Source organism: Zophobas morio, unplaced genomic scaffold, assembly GCF_036711695.1.
Source record: "Zophobas morio isolate AGI-343-1 ecotype UQ-CSIRO unplaced genomic scaffold, CSIRO_AGI_Zmor_V1 ptg000040l, whole genome shotgun sequence".
NCBI classification, from domain to species: Eukaryota; Metazoa; Arthropoda; class Insecta; order Coleoptera; family Tenebrionidae; genus Zophobas; species Zophobas morio.
The window spans coordinates 1,982,622-2,004,914 of record NW_026972145.1 but is presented as its reverse complement, the minus strand read 5'-3'; the positions used below and the strand labels follow the sequence as shown (position 1 = coordinate 2,004,914).

At 31.8% G+C, this 22,293-nt stretch overlaps 2 protein-coding genes across 3 annotated transcripts; both read right to left on the bottom strand.

Moving 5' to 3' along the window:
* Positions 1–1,965: 1,965 nt before the first annotated feature.
* On the bottom strand, positions 1,966–3,303 carry LOC135140627 (uncharacterized). Of its 2 annotated transcripts, XR_010282269.1 has the most exons (7): positions 3,137–3,303; positions 3,019–3,088; positions 2,888–2,968; positions 2,715–2,840; positions 2,612–2,665; positions 2,220–2,427; positions 1,966–2,168 (listed from the first exon to the last, which is right to left on the bottom strand). XR_010282269.1 is itself a non-coding variant. In XM_064071261.1 (6 exons), exons 1-6 carry the CDS (start codon positions 3,229–3,231, stop codon positions 2,524–2,526), a joined length of 456 nt encoding a protein of 151 aa, XP_063927331.1. In that variant the 5' UTR covers positions 3,232–3,303; the 3' UTR covers positions 2,335–2,523. The 2 variants fall into 2 exon arrangements, 1 of the variants encoding a protein (XP_063927331.1); XM_064071261.1 differs by lacking the exon at positions 1,966–2,168 and having other exon boundaries at positions 2,335–2,565; positions 2,624–2,665.
* A 4,650-nt stretch (positions 3,304–7,953) lies between these two features.
* LOC135140434 (uncharacterized protein) lies at positions 7,954–15,592 on the bottom strand. Its single transcript, XM_064070973.1, has 2 exons — positions 14,916–15,592; positions 7,954–8,288 (listed from the first exon to the last, which is right to left on the bottom strand). The coding sequence occupies exons 1-2, from the start codon at positions 15,438–15,440 to the stop codon at positions 8,007–8,009; spliced, it is 807 nt and encodes a 268-aa protein (XP_063927043.1). The 5' UTR covers positions 15,441–15,592; the 3' UTR covers positions 7,954–8,006.
* Between the last annotated feature and the right edge of the window lie 6,701 nt (positions 15,593–22,293).

Genomic DNA, 22,293 nt, shown 5'->3' with positions numbered 1-22,293 from the left:
CGTTTCCCAAATTTCTCAATTTTTCGATTTTCTGGTTTCCCGATGTCTCAATTTTTCGACTTTTTTATTTCTCAATTTTAAAATTTTTCGATTTCTTGATTTTTCGATTTTTAATTTCTGGATTTTTCCATAATGCAGGTTTTTGATTCTTCAATATTTTCTAATTTCTCGATTTTTTGACTTCGACTTCCAGTTTTTTCAATTTTTCCACAATTCAAGTTTCCCATTTTCCATTTTCTTGATTATCAGTTTTTCAATTTTTCGACTTCTATTTTGCGATTTCTCAAATTTTCTACTTTTCGATTTTCCGGTTTCCCGATTTCTCATTTTTTCGGTTTTTCGATTTCTCGGTTCTTTAATTTTCGATTTTACAGATTTTTGAGTTTCCCAGTTTTCGTTTTTTTGACTTTTCGATTTTCCGGTTTGCCGATTTCCCATATTTTTGGCTTTTCGGTTCCCTGATTTAGCAATTTTTAGATTTTTTGATTTCTCAATTTTTCGAGAAGTCCAAAGTTTTTAATTTTAAAATTTTCCAAGCTTTTGATTTTTTGATTTTTCAATTTCCGATTCTCGATTTTTCAATTTTTCGATATTGCAGGTTTTTGATTTTTGGACATTTTTCAATTTCTAGATTTTTCGATTTTTCAATTCTTCGAGATTTCATTTATTTTTTGATTTTTCAATTTCCTTCTCGGTTTTTGATTTTTCGATTTCTCGATGTTTTGGTTTTTAAATTGTCGATGTTTCAAGCTCGATTTCCCGATTTCTCAAATTTTCGATTTTTCAATTCCTTGATTTTTTGGTTTTTAATTTGTCCATGTTTCAAGTTCGATTTCCCGATTTTTCAAAATTTCAATTCCTTGATTTTTAAAATTTTCGATTTTCAGGTTTCTAGATTTCTCAATTTTTCGCTGTTTTGATTTCCCAATTTCTCGATTCTCGATTTTTAGATATTTCAGGTTTTTGAGTTATTCGGCATTTCGATTTTTCCACTTCAATTTCCCCATTTCTAAAAAATTGACAAGCTTTCGATTTTTCAATTTCTCAATTTTCCGGTTTCCCGATTTCCCAATTTTTCGATTTTTCAATTTTTCGACTTCCTGGTTTTTGATTTCTCGATTTTTCGAGTTTTCCACTTTTCGACTTTACGATTTTCCGACTTTCCGAACTCTCGATTTCTCAATTTTCTGATTTCCAGATTTCTGAATTTCTCAATATTTTGATATTTAAGTTTTTTGATTTTTCGGTATTGCGATTTTTCAATTTCCCGATTTTTTGACATTTAGTTTTTCCACTTTTCGGTTTCTCGATTTCCATATTTTTCTGTTACTCATTTTTTGATTTATCAATTTTTGGATTTCCCAGTTTCTCGATTTTTCAATTTTTGATTTCTCAAGTGTTTGATGCCTCGATTTTTCAATTTTTAAAAATTTCCATTTTTCTTCGATTTCCCCAATTTTCAGTTTTTCCATTTTTCGACTTTTCGATTTCCGGATTTCCCGATTTAATTTAGCTATTTAAGTTTTTTGATTTTTCGATATTCCTTTTTTTCAATTTCCGGATTTTTTCATTTGATTTTTCAATTTTTCGGCTTTACGACTTTTTAAACTCTTGAATTCTTCACTTTCCGATTTCTTTTAGATGTTAAAATTTTTTGATTTTTCAATTCCTCATTTTTTTGACTTTAGTTTTTCAAGTGCTCGATTTTCCAATTTTCCAACTTTCCAGTTTCCAGATTTCTCAGTTTTTCGATCTCTTGACTTCTGGGTTTCTATATTTTCCTAATTCCCAATTTTTCCACTTTTCACAGTTCTTCGATTTTTTGATTTTCCAATTCCTTGATAATTTGACTTTTTTTTTTCAGTTTTTTTATTTTTCGGTTTCCCGATTTCTCAAATTTTTTGAAGATTTGACAAAAAACTCAAAAACATTTCTAATATGTTGAAGATATGCAATAAAACACAATTCAAAAACACTCTTTATTCTGCGAAGATGTCACCATACATCAACACAGTCACAACACAAAGAATCCAGAGACAGTAGTTAAACCAACAGTAAAACATGATTTCAAAAACACCTCTTTTTCTTTTGAATAAATGCTCCTTTGTTATATACCTCGTCAACAACTTCAGTCAGACGCTCCATAGCATGACTAACACAACATCCATCTACAACAAATACTTCCTTTAAAAACAAAACACTTCCTTCCAACTTCTTACCTAATCTAGACCACGATGAGAACAATGCGAGAGACATTTAAAAACCCAAACCAAATCGGTACTAGTGCGACCTCAAAGCCCCGTACTCCGCACTGTTAATACAGTACGAAACGAACAGAAGTATCCCCAAACACTGCCAGATATTCAGAGGCCACGAATCGAATACACTGGTCCCTGGTTTCGCCGGAGAGAAACGTCTCCGAAAGCGCTCTGTAACTAAACACATCGTCACAAAAAATACAATTTACAGTCACCAGGTACTTAAAAACCCATCACCAGTACCGCCGGTACAGCATTATTCGGGCTACTTTGTGACGAAAACATCTAAGTACTTACTCTCCTCGAGCTACAAAGGTACTCATTAGTCATTACAAAGTCGGTACTACTAGTACTGCTACTACAACCTCAGCCTCTGTTACGCCGTGCTGCGCAAGTCCTGCTTTGTCCTAAAGAGAAGGGATAGAGTATATTGTTTTTCGTCCTTGGTGGTGGTACCTGTGGTGGTTCCGGGCCGGTTCGGGTCATGTTATCGGGAAATTTGTCCTTGTCGCACTGCGGGTCCGGCTTAGTTTTTTCGTCTCTCTCACAACAAAGTTTATCGTCTTTTATGTGTATGACCGTCTACAAAATTAGTAGTACTGGGGACATAGTCAAAAACGAGGTGGTACCTGTGCGATTTCAACCGTATCTTTGGTCACGTACATCTTCTGGTGGATGGTTTCTATGTGTCCATCGTCATCATCTACCCTCTAAAACGGAAATTCGCGATTCGGATCAAGTTGTTTTTGGTACCACTTACACTAATTTCGTCGTCTGAGTTGCCAAATTCTAGTTCTTCCATTATTTCTGGTGGTAGTTCATCTGTTGCTCTACAACAACAACATAGCGATTGGCGACTTCAGCTAAAAATGACTCACGAAATGCCATCATCATCCTCGAACGAATTGTCTTCCAGTGTGGCGACAAAACTCCCCTTTAGCAACAAAAGCAAAAGTAGGCCACTTTGGCACATTTTCGTTCACTTTTCGCGATTTTCCAGGCCGTGTTTACATCGCAACCGATCAATAAAGATAGAGCGCGTGGGTTTGGCTTTGGTGCGCCATCTACATTAAACACGCGTCACCCGATTACAGGAATCTGTAACGACTGAAGTCCCCCGATGCCCGTGCGCAGTGTAGTTTATGCAAACAATAGCGTGTACTACTTAGTTTATACTGGGCGTGGTTTTTGTCGGGGTGCATAATATGTTCTTTACTTGCCAAATACAAATTGTATTTAATAATTACAACTACGATTGGTTTCAAAATATGAATAAAATAAAATTTGACATTTTAACGATTTAATGTATTTTTTTCTATTGTAAGATTCGTAAGGTTCGAAAAATAAACAAAACATTGATGGAATTTATGAACAAAATTATAGGTATTTGGGACGCTTTGGTGCTTAAATTTTGAAAATTTTCGAAATGTTGATAATTATCTGCAAAATGTCTCTCCAGAGAGTGTTTACTTAATTTTTGGATTATTTTAAAATAATTTCCGATTTTCCGGTTTCTCGGTTTTTCAATTTTTCCGATTATCGACTTTTCGAGTTTTCGGTTGTTCGACTTCAATTTTTTAATTTTTCGATTTTCTGGTTTCCCAATTTCCGAATTTTTCGGTTTTTCGGTTTTTCGATTTCCCAACTTTTACATTTTTTGATATCCCAATTTTTTGATTTCTTGACTTTTCGATTTTAAAATTTTTCGATGTTTCAACGCCGATTTTCCGATTTCCCAAATTTTCGGCTATTCGATCTTCCAATTTTTCGGTTTCTGGATTTTGAAATTTTTGACTTTTCAATTTTTCAATTTTTCGAATTTTTGGTTTCATAATTTTAAAATTTCTGGAATTCTCCATTCTCAATTTTTCCACATTGCAGGATTTTGATTTTTCGATATTTTCCAATTTCTCGATTTTTCGAGATCGATTTCAAGATTTTTTCAAGTTTCCCATTTTTCATTTGTTTGATTTTTCGATTTTTCAATTTTTGTGATACTTCAAGTTTCATTCGATTTCCCCATTTCTCAAAATTTTTATTTTAAATTTTTTCCAACATCCAAATTTCTCAATTTTTCGATTTTTCAATTTCTCGATTTTTCGCTTATCATTTTCACGATTTTTCAATTTTTCTATTTTTGACTTCTATGTCCGGATTTCTCAAATTTTCGATTTCTCGATTTTTCATTTTCTCTATTTTTTAATTTTTCAATTTTCCGGTTTATCGGTTCTTCGATTTTTGACTTTTCGAGTTTTGAATTTTTCGACTTCGATTTCCCCATTTCCGGTTTCCCGATTTCTCAATTTTCGGCTTTTCGGTGTCCCAATTTCCCAATTTTTAGATTTTTTTGATTTTTCGCTTTTTGAATTCCTCGATTTTTCTAATTTCGATTTTTCCGATTTCCAGATTTCTCAATTTTTCGTTTTTATCGCTTTTTTAATTTTCCCCTTTTTCAATTTTTTGATTTTGCAATTTATCGATTCTCGATTTTTCGATATTTCAGGCTTTTTGAGTTATTAGACATTTTTTAATTTCTCGATTTTTCGAATTATCAATTTCTCGATTTTCAATTTTTCGATTTTTGACTTCTATTTTCTGGTTTCTCAAATTTTCGATTCTCCGATTTCCCAAATTTATGACTTTTTGTTTTTTCAATTTTTCGATTTATTAATTTCCGGTTTCCCAATTTTTCCATTTTTTCAAGTTTTTGATGTGTAGTTTTTTGATTTCCCCATTACCGATTTTTGAATTTTTCGAATTTCGGTTTCTTGATTTTTGAATTTTTCGATTTTCCAAGTTCTCAATTTCCCAAATTTTCGACTTCTCGGGCCTTCGAGGTTTCAATTCCACAATTTTTCAAATTTTCGATTTTCCAGTTTCCAAATGTATCAATTTTATCAGTTTTTTGATTTTGCGTTTTCTCGATTTTCCATTTCCCCTCCCCTTTTTCGATTTTTGAAATTTTCGATATTTCAAATTTCTGATTTTTCGCAATTCGATTTTCTGATTTCTCTAATTTTTGGTTTTTTAATTTTTCGACTTCGATTTCCCGATTTACCAAATTAATGACTTTGTTTTTTCAATTTTTCGATTTTTCAATTTTCCGGTCTCACAATTTTTCGATTTGTTCATTTTTGTTTTTCCAAATTTTCACTTTCCCGATTTTTAAAATTTTCGATATTTCAGTTTCTCGATTTTTCAATTTTTTGATTTTCCGGTTTGTCGGTTTTTCGAGTTTTGAAGTTTTCGACTTCGATTTTCCCGTTTCTAAAAAATTTTCCACTTTTCGATTTTTCAATTTTTCGATTTTCCAGTTTGTCGATTACCCAATTTTTGGGCTTTTTGGTCTCCCGATTTCCCAATTTTTAAACTTTTTGGAATTCTCGATTTTCCGGTTTTCCAGTTTGACGATTTCCCAATTTTTCGGCTTTTTGGTTTCTAGATTTCCCGATTTTTAAAAATTTTGGATTTCTCGATTTTTCGATTGTCAACTTTTCGATTTTAAAATTTTTCAAGCTTTTGATTTCTTGAGTCTTCTATGCAGTTTTTCGATTTTTCGACATTTCTCAATTTTTCAATTTTTCCATTTCTCCTCCCCATTTTCGATTTTTGAAATTTTCGATATTTCAAAATTTTGATTTTTCGCATTTCGATATTTCAGTTTCCTGATTTCTCTAATTTTCGATTTTCCGATTTCCCAAATTTTAGACTTTTTGTTTTTTTAATTTTTCGATTTATTAATTTCCGGTTTCACAATTTTTCGATTTTTCAAGTTTTTGATGTGTAGTTTTTTGATTTCCCCATTATCGATTTTTGAATTTTTCGATTTTCCAATTTTCAATTTCCCAAATTTTCGACTTCTCGGCCTTCGAGATTTCAATCCACAAGTTTTCAAATTTTCGATTTTCCGGTTTCCAAATGTCTCAATTTTTCGGTGTTTTGATTTCCCAATTTCTCGATTTTTCATTTTATCAATTTTTAAATTTTATCAGTTTTTTGATTTTGCGTTTTCTCGATTTTCCATTTCCATTCCCCTTTTTCGATTTTTGAAATTTTCGATATTTCAAATTTTTGATTTATTGCATTTTGATGTTGCAATTTCCTGATTTCTCTAATTTTTGATTTTTTAATTTTTCGACTTGGATTTCCCTTTTCCCCAAATTGATGACTTTGTTTTTTCAATTTTCCGGTTTCACAATTTTTTGATTTCTCTATTTTCGATTTTCCGGTTTCACAATTTTTCGATTTTTCGATTTTCCAATTCATAATTTCTGAAATTTTCGACTTTTCGGGCTTTCGAGATTTCAATTCCACAATTTTCCAAATTTTCGATTTTCCGGTTTCCAGATGTCTCAATTTTTCAGTTTTTTGATTTTACGTTTTTTCGATTTTTCAATTTCCCCTCCCCATTTTCGATATTTCAAATTTCTGATTTTTCGCATTTTGATGTTTCGATTTTCTGATTTCTCTAATTTTTGATTTTTTAATTTTTCGACTTGGGTTTCTCGATTTACCAAATTAATGACTTTTTGTTTTTTCAATTTTTCGATTTTTCAATTTTCCGGTTTCACAATTTTTCGATTTGTCAATTTTCGATTTTCCAAATTTTCAAGTTTCTGATGTGTAGATTTTTTGATTTTCACTTTCCCGATTTTTTAAATTTTCGATATTTCAGTTTCTCGATTTTCCAATTTTTTTTTATTTTTCGGTTTGTCGGTTTTTCGAGTTTTGAATTTTTCGACTTCGATTTCCCCATTTCTAAAAAATTTTCCGCTTTTCGATTTTTCAATTTTTCGATTTTCCAGTATGTCGATTTCCCAATTTTTGGGCTTTTTGGTTTCCCGATTTCCCGATTTTTAAACATTTTGGAATTCTCGATTTTCCATTTCTTCGAGATTTCAAGTTTTCCATTTTACACTTTTTTGGTTTTTCGAATTCCCTGCCGATTCTAGATTTTTCGATATTTTAATTCCCCAATTTTTCAAATTTTCGATTTTCCGGTTTCCAAATTTCTCAATTTTTCGCTGTTTTGTTTCCCGATTTCTCTAATTTTCGTTTTTTAAACTTTTCGACTTCAATTTTCCGATTTTCCAAATATTTTGTCTTTTTTTTCAATTTCTTGATTTTTCGATGTTCCGGTTTCCCAATTTTTCGATTTTTTGATTTTTCAATTTTACAATTTTGCTAATTTTTGATAAATAAAATTTTTAATTTCCCCATCTCCGATTTTTCTGTTTTTCGATTTTCCAGTTTGACGATTTCCCAATTTTTGGGCTTTTTGGTTTCTAGATTTCCCAATTTTTAAAGATTTTGGATTTCTCGATTTTTCGATTGTCAACTTTTCAATTTTAAAATTTTTCAAACTTTTGATTTCTTTAGTGTTCTATGCAGTTTTTCGATTTTTCGACATTTCTCAATTTTTCGACTTTTCAATTCTTCGATATTTCAATTTTTCGTCATTTCAAGTTTTTGAATTTTAGATTTTTCAACATTTAGATTTTTCGATATTTCAATTCCCCATTTTTTCAAATTTTCGATTTTCCGATTTCCAGATTTCTCAATTTTTCGCTGTTTTGATTTTTCACATTTCGATTTTTCGATTTCACGATTTCTCTAATTTTCGATTTTTCAGGAACCTGTAACGACTGAAGTCCGCCGATGCCCGTGCGCAGTGTATTTTAAGCAAACAATATCGTGTACTAAAATAGTTTATTAAGAGACTCTTAGTTTACATAAATAAAGTACGTATCACACAATGGAGAAAGTAGTCGCTTTGGTCGAAGAGGCTTCCGCCTCGGCTAAGGCCTTCATGAGTTCGCTTCGCGCTTTGGCGCTGAACCAGAGCAGGAGCACGATGACGAGGATTAGCTGAGCGGATATGAAGACGTAAGTCCCGGAAGATGCAGGTTTGTCCTCCAAAACGTCTTGCATGGAGCGGAGAGTCGTGCCGATGTAGACGCCCATGCACTGGGCGGGCATCAGGCCGAGGAGAGAGGCTAAGTGGTAGATTCTGGTGTTGACGTTGCTGAGCTGGAAAAATGGATAGTGGATTTTTTGGGGTTTATACTGGGCGTTGTTTTTGTCGGAGTGCACAATATATTTATTAGTTGCTGAATACAAATTTTATTTAACAATTTTATGTTATTTGTTTCTTAAAGTTTGCGTATTTTTTCTATTGTAAGATTCGTAAAAGATTTGAAAAATAAACCAAAAAAAGAATAATGAACTTTCGAAATGTTGATAACTATCTGCAAAATATCTCCAGACAATTTTAACTTAATTTTTGTTTTTTTTTAAAGAATTTCAGACTAGATAATTTTTCGACTTCGATTTTGCAATTTCCGTATTTCTTGGTTTTTCAATTTTTCAGTTTTTGGGTTTTCGTTTCTTTTCATTTCCCTTTCAATTCTCCCTTTTTCAATTTTTCGATGCTTCGAGTTTCGACTTCAATTTCCCGATTTCTCAATATTTTGACTTTCCGATTTTTCAATTTTTCGATTGTCGGATTTTATCCTTTACCGATTTCTAAGTATTCCAATTTTTTAGTTTTTTGGTTTTTCGGTTTCAGGTTTTTGAATTCTCGACTTCTATTTTTGAATTTTCCGAATTTTCGACTTGGATTTCCCGATTCTTCAAAATTTCAGCTTCTCAATATCTCGATTTTTCAATTTTTCAGTTTTCCGATCTTCGATTGTTTGGATTTTCCCGATTTTTGAAATTTTCGACATTCATATTTTTCAAATTTTTCGATTTTTCGATTTCTGGATTTTTCAATTTTTCGACTATTTAAGTTTCCCATTTTTGATTTTTTATTCCCCCCCCCCATTCAAAAAGTTTCTATTTTTCGGTTTTTCAGTTCCTCGATTTTCGGTTTTTCGATTTCCCGGTTTATCAGTATTTCAATTTTTCCATTTTTTAGTTTTTTGGTTTTTCGATTTCTCGATTTCCTGATTTTTCGATTTCTTCCCCAATTTTTCATTTTTGAATTTTTCCCGATTTCTCACATTTTCGACTTTCCGATTTTTCAATTTTTCGACTTTCCGGTTTCCCTATTTCCCAATTTTTCGGCTTTTCAGTTTCCCGATTTCCCAATTTTTGAGATTTTTTGTTTCTCGATTTTTCGATTTCACGACTTTTCGACTTTAAATTTTTCGAGCGGTTTTCGATTTTTCAATTTTTCGTCATTTTCAGTTTTTGGTTTTTCGATTTTTCAATTTGCTCGATTTTTCGATTTTAAAGTTCTTCGGTGTTTGAAAGTCGATTTCGCATATCCCAAGTTTTCGGCTTTCCAATATTTCGGTTTCCCGATTTTGAATTTTTCAACTTTTTGATTTTTCAATTTTTAGATTTTCTGGTTTCCAAGTTTTTCAATTTTTCGACTTTTTGGTTTCATAATTTATAGATTTTTCGATTTCTTGATTCTCAATTTTTCCATTTTGCAGGTTTTTGATTTTTCGATGTTTTCTAATTTCTCGATTTTTCAATTTGTAAATGTTTAACGTTTTTGATTTTCATTTTGCGAATTTTCAATTTCCCGTTTTTTGACTTCTCGATTTTTCGAGTGTTTGATGTCTCGATTTTTCAATTTTTAAAAATTTCCATTTTTCTTCGATTTCCCCATTCTTCAACTTTTCCATTTTTCGACTTTTCGGTTGCCAGATTTCTCGATTTTTCAATATTTAGATATTTAAGTTTTTTGATTTTTCGATATTCCGATTTTTCAATTTATCGGTTTCTGGATTTCCATATTTTTCTTTTTCTCATTTTCTCGATTTCCAGATTTCTCAAATCTTTTAGATATTTAAATTTTTTGATTTTTCAATTCCTCCTTTTTTTGACTTTTTAGTTTTTCAAGTGCTCTATTTTTCAATTTTTCATCTTTCCGGTTTCCAGATTTCTCAGTTTTTCGATATCTTGATTTCTCGGTTTCTATATTTTCCTATTTCCCAATTTTTCCACTTTTCACAGTTCTTCGATTTTTTGATTTTCCAATTCCTACATAATTTGACTTTTTTTAATTTTTTGATTTTCGATTTCCGGATTTCTCAAATTCTTTGAAGAACTTTTTAGATTTTCTGGTTTCCCGGTTTTTCAATTTTTCGACTTTTTGGTTTCATAATTTATAGATTTTTCGATTTCTTGATTCTCAATTTTTCCATTTTGCAGGTTTTTGATTTTTCGATATTTTCTAATTTCTCGATTTTCGACATCGCTTTCAAGATTTTTTCAATTCTTCGAGCTATTCAAGTTTCCCATTTTTCATTTTTTTTGATTTTCCGATTTTTCAATTTTTCGATGTCCCGATTTTACAGTTTTTCAATAATTTTTTCATTTTTCAGTTTTTGAGTTTTCGATTTTTAGAATATTTAATTTCCTTCGATTGTCTGATACTTCACTTTTCAAATTTGATTTCCAAATTTCTCAATTTTTCGACTGTTCGAATTTTCAATTTCTCGATTTTTCCAATTATCAATTTCACGATTTTTTGACTCTCCCGATTTCTCAAATTTTCGACTTTTTGATTTTTCTTTTTGTCCATTTTTTAATTTTTCGTTTATGGCTTCTTCGATTTTTGACTTTTCGAGTTTTGGAATTTTTCGACTTCGATTTTCCCATTTTTAAAAAAATTTCAATTTTCCGGTTTCCCGATTTCTCATTTTACGGCTTTTCGGTTTCCCAATTTCCCAATTTTTAGATTTTTTCATTTTTGATTCCTCCATATTCCAAATTTCGATTTTCCGATTTCCAGATTTCTCAATTTTTGGTTTCCCAATTTTTCGAATTTTCATTTTATCACTTACTCAGTTTTTCCATTTTTCAGTTTTTTGATTTTGCCTCTCGATTCTCGCTTTTTCGATGTATTATTTTCCCGATTTATCCATTTTTAGATTTTTGACTTCTATTTCCTGATTTCTGAAATTTTCGACTTTTCGATTTTTCATTTGCTCCATGTTTCAATTTTTCGGTTTGTCGGTTCTTCGATTTTTAACTTTTCGAGTTTTGTCTAAAACACTTTCGACTCTTCGATTTTTCGATTTTCCAGTTTGACGAGTTTCCAATTTTTCGGTTTTTTGGTTTCCCGATTTCCCAATTTTTAAAAATTTTGGATTTCTCGATTTATCAACTTTTTGTTTTCAAAATTTCTCAAACTTTCGATTTGAGTTATCATTTTTTGACGAAGCAGTTTTTCGATTTTTCGACATTTCTCAATTTTTCGATTTTTCAGTTCTTCGAGATTTCAAGTTTTCCATTTTTCATTTTTTTTATTTTTCGATTTCCTTCCCGATTCTCAATTTTTCGTCATTTTAAGTTTTTGATTTTACAACATTTCAACATTTAGATTTTTTGATTTTTCAAATTTTCGACTTTTCGGCGTTTCAATATTTCAATTCCCTAATTTTTAAAATTTTCGATTTTCCGGTTTCCAGATTTCCCAATTTCTCGATTTCCATTTCAGTTTTTTGATTTTGCGATTCCTCGATTTTTCCATTTGCCCTCCCCATTTTCGATTTTTGAAACTTTCAATATTTCAATTTTTCGAGTTCGATTTTCCAAGTTTTTGACTTTTTTTCAATTTTTCGGTTTCACAATTTTTCGATTTTCGATTTCTCAATTTCCGATTTTTTAATTTTTCGATATTTCAGTTTCTGGATTTTTCAACTTTTGGATTTTCCGGTTTCTCGTTTCTTCGATTTTTGATTTTTCGAGTTTTGAATTTTACGACTTCGATTTCCCCATTTCTAAAAAATTTTGTATTTCTCGATTTGTCAACTTTTTGATTTTAAAATATTTCAAGCTTTCGATTTGAGTTTTCATTTTTTCGATAATGCAGTTTTTCGATTTTTTGACATTTCTCAATTTTTCGATTTTTCAGTTCTTCGAGATTTCAAGTTTTCCATTTTTCAATTTTTTTTATTTTTCGATTTCCATCCCGATTCCCAATTTTTTAATTTTTCGTCATTTCAAGTTTTTGATTTTTCAACATTTCAATATTTAGATTTTTCGATTGTTCAATTTTTTAAACTTTCGACTTTTCGGGGTTTCAATATTTCAATTCGCTAATTTTTAAAATTTTCGATTTTCCGGTTACCAGATTTCCCAATTTCTCGATTTTCCATTTTATCAATATTTCAGTTTTTTGATTTTGCGATTTCTCGATTTTTCCATTTCCCCTCCCCACTTTCGATTTCTGAAACTTTCAATATTTCAATTTTTCGACTTCGATTTTCCAAGTTTTTGACTTTTTTTTCAATTTTTTGGTTTCACAATTTTTCGATTTTCGATTTCCCTATTTCCGATTTTTTAATTTTTCGATATTTCAGTTTCTCGATTTTTCAACTTTTCGATTTTCCGGTCTCGTTTTTCGAATTTTGACTTTTCGAGTTTTGAATTTTTCGACTACGATTTCCCCATTTTTTTTAAATTTTCGACTTTTCGATTTTTCAATTTTTCGATTTCCTAGTTTGCGGATTTTCCAATTTTTCGGTTTTTTGGTTTCCCGATTTCCCAATTTTTAAAAATTTTGGATTTCTCGATTTGTCAACTTTTTCATTTTAAAATATTTCAAGCTTTCGATTTGAGTTTTAATTTTTTCGATAATGCTGTTTTTCGATTTTTCGTCATTTCTCAATTTTTCGATTTTTCAGTTCTTCGAGATTTCAAGTTTTCCAATTTTCATTTTTTTTTATTTTTCGATTTCCCTTCCGATTCTCAGTTTTTCAATTTTTCAACATTTAGATTTTTCGATTCTCTAATTTTTCAAATTCTCGACTTTTCGGGCTTTCAATATTTCAATTTCCTAATTTTTAAAATTTTCGATTTTCCGGTTACCAGATTTCCCAATTTCTCGATTTTCCATTTTATCAATGTTTCAGTTTTTTGATTTTGCGATTCCTCAATTTTTCCATTTCCCGTCAACATTTTCGATTTTTGAAAATTCATATTTCAATTTTTCGACTTCGATTTCCCCGTTTCTAAAAAAATTTCGACTTCGATTTTTCAATTCTTCCAGATTTCAAGTTTATCAGTTTTCTTTTTCGATTTCCTTCCCGATTCTCAATTTTTCAATTTTCCGTCATTTCAAGTTTTTGATTTTTCAATATTTCAACATTTAGATTTTTCAAATTTTCCGGTTTCCAAATTTCTCAATTTTTCGGTGTTTTGATTTCCCAATTTCTCGATTTTCTATTTTATCAATGTTTCAGTTTTTTAATTTTGCGATTCCCCGATTTTTGAAATTTTCGATATTTCAATTTTTCGACTTCGATTTCACAAATTTTTGACGTTTCGGTTTTTCAATTTTTCAAATTTTGTAGATATTCTGTTTTTCCCATTCCCGATTTTTTAATTTTTCGATATTTCAGTTTCTCGATTTTCTGGTTTCTCGTTTCATGGATTTTTCACTTTTCGAGTTTTGAATTTTTCGACTTCGAGTTCCAAATTTCTAAAAAATTTTCCAAATAAAAATCGAAAAATTTTTAGATTTCCCAGTTTGTCGATTTCCCAATTTTTCGTTTTTTTGGTTTCCCGAGATCCAGATTTTTAAAAATTTTGGATTTCTTGATTTAAAATTTTTCAAGCTTCTGATTTCTTGAGTTTCAATTCCCCAATTTTTAAAATTTTCAATTTTTCAGTTCCCAGTTTTCTCAATTTTTCGGTGTTTTAATTTCCCAATTTTCGCGATTTTCCATTTCTCCTCCCGATTCTCGATTTTGAAATTTCCGATATTTCAAGTTTTGATTTTTCGCATTTCGATTTTCCGATTTCCTGAGTTTTCTATTTTTCGACTTCGATTTGCGGATTTCCCAAATTTTTGACTTTTTGTTTTAGTGTCTTGATTTTCCAATTTTTCAAGTTGTTGATATCTTGCTTTTTTGATTTCCTCCTTCCAGTTTCTCGATTTGAATTTTTCGACTTTTTGAGGTTTCAGTTTTTGAATTTTTCGATTTTCTGATTTTCGAGTTTTTAATTTTTCAATTTTTCAAATTTTATCAAAATAAATATTGATAATTGTGTTCATCTCCGGAATAATTAAAGAATTTTCAAAATCTGATTTGTTTAAAATAAAAAGAAAAATCGAGAAATATGTGATAAAAAAATCAAAAATCGCCAAATATCTTAGAATTGAAAACAAAAGCTTAAATTTCCAGTTTTTTCCGATTCGACTCTCGTTTTGGAAGTTTATAACTATTCATTCATTACTTCGAAAAAGATGAATTTCTGAAAATTCGCTTTTTTTAACCGAAGTTCAACTTTGTAGGACTTATAGAATTAAAAATAAAAGATTGCTTTTTAAAATTTTTAGTAATCTACATCAATAATTGTCCTTGAAAAGCTTCTATTCTAAAATTATGGAAATGTTGACATTCTCAAAATCTATGATCAGGCAGCATTAACTTACGAATATTTGGATTAGATTAGATTTGATTAGACCCCCCCCCCCAGATTACACACAACTTCAGTTCTTTATTTATGACCCGCTGTTAGCTCAATCACTCATAAACAACGCAAACAGCAAATGACCTAAATGTGACCCCTGTTACATTCTGACGTATTTAAATGTTATCGCGCTTTTTTTCTAAACTATGTGGTATCAGCACCACGCCATTTTATCAACAATTTATAATAGCCCCATTTCCACTACGAACTACCACTTACAGCAAAAATCGTATTCTGGAATCCAAAAGGAATCGGAGTCAGCCTCGAGCAAAACACGATCTTGAAACACAAAGGCCCCGAAATCAGCCTCATGATGGCCTGTGCCGTCTCGTTCTGCGTGTACCTGTACACCGACTTATGGTGCCCCACCAGCTTGAGCAAATTGTGGGCGACCAGCAGGCCGAAATTCGCCCCGAACAGCGTCAACACCAGCCCCCTCACGAACCCGAACAAATACCCCTCGGCCGCCACTATTACTATGTACCCAATGCTTATGGGCAGCGCCACCAAGACGAAAAGGACACTTAGCGTCACTGAGATGACAATGGGGTCCTGCTTCTCGAGCCACAGAAGCACGAACTTGATGTAGACTTTGCATAGGAGCACGACGCAGATTCCTGTGACTAGGGCGAAGACTATGGCGACGAGGCGGCGCAGGGAGACGAAGCATACGGTGGCTGTGGGGGTGCGGGGGCCCTTGTCGCTGTCGCCGAGGGCTTCGTAGTCGTCGATTGTTATGTTCATGCTGGGTGGTGGTGTGTTTACGTCATTTTTCGGTGGGTGATGGGTGTTTACTGGCGATTTTGACTGGCTGGGGCGAAATGTGACAACATAACCACAATGTTTGTTTGTTGTGGCAGTGACAGGCTGACAGGTGTGACAGGTGACGTTTGGAGAGGGTGGGGATCCTGGATTTGACGGGCGGTGTAGAGTTCTAGACGTGGTTCGAGGTATGGCGAATAGGTGGCGCTGCGATCTTTATTTTAGTTGGGTTTTTTGGGTCATTAACTCGTTAATATAAAAAAAGATTAGACGATAATCCTACTCGGTATTTGCATTTCAAGTAGCATTTCCGGAGTAGTATACGGTTTTGATGAATAAAAGCGAGAAACACATCCAGAAAATAATGTGGTCAAAGTTGGCAATGAAAAAGACTACCTACTTGATTTAGTTTAATACTAATAACTTGTTTATTGTTATTTATTAAATGTCAAGTCAAAATGTCAACATGAGCGGAATTTCTGCAAGTTTTATGGTCGATTTTTGTATAATATCCGTTCGCAAAACTCCCGCACTGTCAGTGTCAGATTTGGAAAAAATGACCTGAGTGTACTCAGTGGTGAGATGTGAAAAACCTGTACAATATGTTGCAAAATTGCAATCTGGTGACAAATTAGTAACTAAAAATAACTTGTCAAATAAAAATGTCAAAAGCACATTAACTGAAGATTTTTATCAATTCAAATAAAGAAAGAGTATGACACACGAACGACAACGAAAGCTTTTTTTGAATAATATATATTTTTGATTTTACTGTCCATTTCTACGCTTCTGGTGCTACAATTTGTTTGAATTACTGGCAAGTTCTTTAAACACATTGAACACTTCAGCAAATCAAAAAGTTAAAATAGTTAATAAACATTTGATTTTTCATTAATTAATTTTGAAAATTTGAAATTCAAGGCGGTAATCATATAAACTTAAAAATCTTTTAAGGGATTATTTCTCATACCAACAGAATGTCATTCTGACAGTGCGGGAGTTCTGCGAACGGATATTACATTATTCTTGGGATTCGAAAAAATGAAGAAAAAAAAAAGCTCTGAGATGCTTCAAAATCTTTCTAAAATAAACAAAAGGGGTATCGGAGATTCATTCAAACTCTTTCAAAAATAAAACACAAAGGGGTCCCTCAGATTCTTTTAAAATCTTTCAAATCTAAACAACCGGAATCTTCGAGATTCTTTCAGAAATAAAATAGAAGAAGTATCCGAGATTCTTTTATGCTCTTTCAAAAATAAAACATAAGGGGTCCCTGAAATTCTTTCAAAATCTTTCAAATTTAAGCAACCGAAATCCTCAAGATTCTTTCAGAAATAAACCAGAAGGAGTCCACAAGATTCTTTCAAAATCTTTCAAAATTAAACAACCGGGGTCTTTGATATTCTGTCAGAAATAAAACAGAAGGAGTACCTGAGATTCTTTTAAAATCTCTCAAATCTATACAACCGGAATCTTCGAGATTCTTTCAGAAATAAAATAGAAGAAGTATCCGAGATTCTTTTAAGCTCTTTCAAAAATAAAACATAAGGGGTCCCTGAAATTCTTTCAAAAACTTTCAAATTTAAGCAACCGGGATTTTCAAGATTCTTTCAGAAATAAACCAGAAGGAGTCCACGAGATTCTTTGAATATCTTTCAAAATTAAACAACCGGGGTCTTTGATATTCTGTCAGAAATAAAACAGAAGGGGTACCTGAGATTCTTTTAAAATTTTTCAAATCTATACAACCGGAATCTTCGAGATTCTTTCAGAAATAAAATAGAAGGAGTATCCGAGATTCTTTTAAACTCTTTCAAAAATGAAACTTAAGGGGTCTCTGGAATTCTTTCAAAATCTTTCAAATTTAAGCAACCGAAATCCTCAAGATTCTTTCAGAAATAAACCAGAAGGAGTCCACAAGATTCTTTCAAAATCTTTCAAAATTAAACAACCGGGGTCTTTGATATTCTATCAGAAATAAAACAGAAGGGGTACCTGAGATTCTTTTAAAATCTTTCAAATCTATACAACGGGAATCTTCGAGATTCTTTCAGAAATAAAATAGAAGAAGTATCCCAGATTCTTTTAAACTTTTTCAAAAGTACAACATAAGTGGTCCCTGAAATTCTTTCAAAAACTTTCAAATTTAAGCAATTGGGTTCCTCAAGATTCTTTCAGAAATAAACCAGAAGGAGTCCACAAGATTCTTTCAAAATTTTTCAAAATTAAACAACCGGGGTCTTTGATATTCTGTCAGAAATAAAACAGAAGGGGTACCTGAGATTCTTTTAAAATCTTTCAAATCTAAACAACTCGAGTCTTCGAGGTTCATTCAGAAATAAACCACAAGTAGTTCTCGAGATTCTTTTAAAATCTTTCAAAATTAAACAACCTCGGATCTTGAAATTCTTTCAGAGATACAACATAAGGAGTCCCCTAGATTCTTTCAAAATCAGCCATATCTAAACAATCAGGGTTCACGAGATTCTTTCAGAAATAAAAAAGTTGGGATACCTTAGATTCTTTGAAACTCTTTCAAAAATAAAACACAACGGGTCCCTCAGATTCTTTGAAACTCTTTCAAAAATAGCACGAAAGGGGTCCCTAAATTCTTTTAAAATCTTTCAAATGTAAACACCGGAATCCTCGAGATTCTTTCAGAAATAAAATAGAAGAAATACTCGAGATTCTTTTAAACTCTTTCAAAAATGAAACATAATTGATGAACCATAAACCTCGAAATTCTTTCAGAAATAAAACAAGGAATCCGCGAAATTCTTTCAAAATCTTTTACAATTAAACACTCGGGGACTTCGAGATTCTTTCGAAAATTAAGCAGAACAGGTACTCGAAATTCTTTTAAACGCTTTCAAAAATAAAAAAGGCGCCCTCGAATTCTCTTTCAAACTCTTTCCAAAATAGAACAGAGGAGTCAGCGAGATTTTTTTTAAATCTTCCAAAATTAAACTATCCGGAACCTCGAAATCCTTTTAGGGATAAAACCGAAGAAGTACCCGAGATCTCTTTCAAACTCTTTAAAAAATAAAACAGGGGGAGAACCCGAGATTTTTTTAAACTCTTTCAAAAAAAATCACAAGAATTTCTGTGAATCTGTCAAACTCTTTCAAAAATAGAACAGAAGAAATCCCTGAGACTCTTTTAAATTAAAAAAAAAATTAAAATAAAACACAAGGAGTGGCTGAGATTCTTTCAAAATCTTTCAAATCTTAACAACCGGGGCCCTTGAGCTTTTTTCAGAAATAAAATAGAAGGAGTCCACGAGATTCTTTCAAAATCTTCCAAAATGAAACTATCGAGACCTTAAAGATTCTTTCAGAGATATAACAGAAGGAATACCCGAGACATCCTTCAAGCTCTTTCAAAAATAAACAGAATTAAAACCCTAGATTCTTTTAAACTCTTTCAAAAATAAAACATAAGAATCCCTGAGAATCTGTCAAACTCTTTGAAAAATCGAACAGGAGGAATCCTTGAGATTCTTTTAAATTCTTTTAAAAATAAAACACGAGGGGTCCCTGAAATTCTTTCAAAATTTTTCAGGTTTAAACAACCAAGGACCTCGAAATTCTTTCATAAATAAAACAAGGAATCCGCGAAATTCTTTCAAAATCTTTTACAATTAAACATTCTGGGATTTCGAGATTCTTTTGAAAAGTAAACAGAACAGGTACTCGGGATTCTTTTAAACGCTTTCAAAAATAAAAAAAGGCGTCCTCGAAATCTCTTTCAAACTCTTTCAAAAATAAAACAGAGGAGTCCGGGAGATTCTTTCAAAATCTTCCAGAATTAAACTATCGGGAACCTCGAAATCCTTTCAGGGATAAAACAGAACAAGTAACCGAGATATCTCTCAGGCTCTTTAAAAAAAAAACAGGGGTAGAACCCGAGATTTTTTTTAAACTTTTTCAAAAACAGAACACAAGAATTTCTGTGAATCTGTCAAACTCTTTCAAAAATAGAACAGAAAGAATCCCTGAGATTCTTTTAAATTAAAAAAAAAAATAAAACACAAGGGGTGTCTGAGATTCTTTCAAAATCTTTCAAATCTTAACAAGCGGGGCCCGTGAGCTTCTTTCAGAAATAAAGTAGAAGGAGTCCACGAGATTCTTTCAAAATCTTCCAAAATTAAACTATCAAGAACTTAGAGATTCTTTCAAATATAAAACATAAGAATTCCTGAGAATCTGTCAAACTTTTTGAAAAATCGAACGGGAGGAATCCTTGAGATTCTTTTAAATTCCTTCGAAAGTAAAACACAAGGGATCCTGCTGATTCTTTCAAAGTCCTACAAAAATAATAACAAGATTCCCTGAGATACTTTTAAAATCTTTCAGTTCTAAACAACCGGAGTCCTTTTTTTCAGAATTTTCAAAATCTTTTAAAGTCATCCAACTAGAAACGGTCCTCGAGGTTAAAAGAACACACTTTTGCAGAAATAAAATAAAAAGGTCTCCGAAGTTCTTTCAAATTTTTGAAATAAAACACAGAGTCAATATTTTAAATGTTGGTTATACACAAGGCACTGTTCTAGACAGTTTTAGGTTTTATAGGTAACAACGGTAAAAATTCTGTATTATTTTTTCTTCCAGTTTTGTATTGTGAAAAAATCTCTACATAACGAACAAAAAAACCAAAAAAATTAATTCCCAAAATAATTTTTTACTTAGCACTGTTGGCATTTCGGACCAGACAGAAAATAAGATTTTAAAGCGCCATAAATGCATAAACGCCATTTATTTAGCATAATAAGTGCATTTCCGTGTTTGCCAATAATGAGCTTCCATAATTAATTGGGGTGAAAATTGCGCAAAAACCAATCCGCATTTTTACGAGATTTGTTGATTCATCTGTAACGTGTTTTCGGTTTCAGGTTAATTTCCTGTTCGCGGATGATGATAAAACGCAAACACTACAATTTTTTGCTCGCACGAGATGAGCAGGTTTCGTGTTAATAATCAGAATAAATAATCCATTATTTACGGAGCACTCGTTTTACGTTATTATTTTATAGCAGGACGAACAACAACAACTTTTTGAATCGAAAACATTATCGAAAGAGACAATAAGTGATTTTTTGCTGCATTCGAATTAATTCTTAATTTAGTAATTACCCTAAACGACCATTTCAGGTCCGGACCGTGTTCGAGCCCGTAGGTGACACCAAATCGCGTTAAATTACATTTTCGTGTTCATTCCACGCGACACGAACCCCGTGTTTGCTAGTTTTTGCCGAAATTCTTCCCGGATTAAAAATCTAATTTTGGCAGTTTTTCCCCTCGCGATAATCTCCGAAGCCATACTGCACAAACAAAAACTTTTAATTGCGGAACAACGTAAATGTACATACCATTTAAAAAAAGCCTGCCAACAATGAACAAACAATCCGACGAATTCCCCCAAGAATTTTCATACAAATACTTTTGTCTTTATGCGATAAAAAACGCGGGGAAGAAAAATCTCCACTTATCGCATCTGCTCACCCACCTGACCCGCCGCTGGGAGCTCTTTGTCCTTTCCCGGAAAAATCCGGGAGGTATTCGGCGCGGTTTCCGTAACAAGTGTGTTTTTTTGGTAAAAAATTGCTAAATAAAACTGGTGGAGTAGGGCTTGAATTACGCGACGAATTAATTTTAAAAGTTTGTGGTGAACGGGATGAAAATTTGCGGAAAAAATTTCGATCTTAAAATAATGAGCTGTTGATGGGTGTCACTCAGATGGACACATTAATGTTGACCAGAAATTGTGGGAGTGTGCGTTTAGGTCGGCGATCCGAAGATTAATTAACACAACTGGGACGGTTTAATTAAATTGCGCAAATATTTAATTTGGATAAATTTACGAAAAGCTGTAACAATAGATGCGTAGGAATGTCTGTTAACACCTTCGCGCATTAGTGGAAGATCATTTTACTGCCTTTTGATACGATTCTTCAAGTGTATTGTTTTCTGTGGAATTTTTCGCCTCGAGTAACCACAAAATGTTTATTAACGTGTTAGTGCCTACATTTATTACGTATCTATTTTAGTTTTATTGGTTAACTTTTATTTATATCCAAGAGCACTTTACAAGTTTTCTGAATTGACTACTTATTTATTTTTGGAACTACTACTCACTACAGTTTCTAAATGAAGACCGGATGAATGAATGTTTTCTTAAACGAAATTTTCACTTTTGTTCAGTCCGGATTTTTATTAGACAGACCAGTTGTTGTCAAATTTTGTATATATTATGTTAGTAATATCGTGTTACTAAAAATTTATTCATTTATCCCCTTCCTAAAAATTGAAGACGTCATCTCAAATTAATCCTTTCTGAAATGTGTCTATAATAATATTAATAATAATAATAATAATAATTTATTAATGCATATAAACAGTAGCTAGTACAATGAGTCTATATTTGTGGTTTATCATTGCACTCATATTTTTTACTATTCTATATAAAGGGTGACTCAAAAAAATGGATGAGGCACTTTATTTTATTAAATAAATCAAAACCGACTCTCTCCATTTTTTACCTTCGACCAATTTTTTGATATCACAATTTTTCAGTGTTCCGATTTCATAACAATTTTCCGTTTTTTCAGTTATCATTTTTTCTCAATTAATCGGCTCTTTGATTTTTCGACTTTTCGATATCACAATTTTTTGTTTTTCCTTTAGATTCGTTTTTCCTTCTTTCCAATTTTTAAGTTTTTGAATTTTTAATTTTTCAGCGTTTCAATTTTTCATTTCTTCAAATCTGCAATTTGCAATTTTCGTTTCGTTTTTTTATTTCCTTTATTTCTACAGTTTTTTGATTTTTCAATAATCGA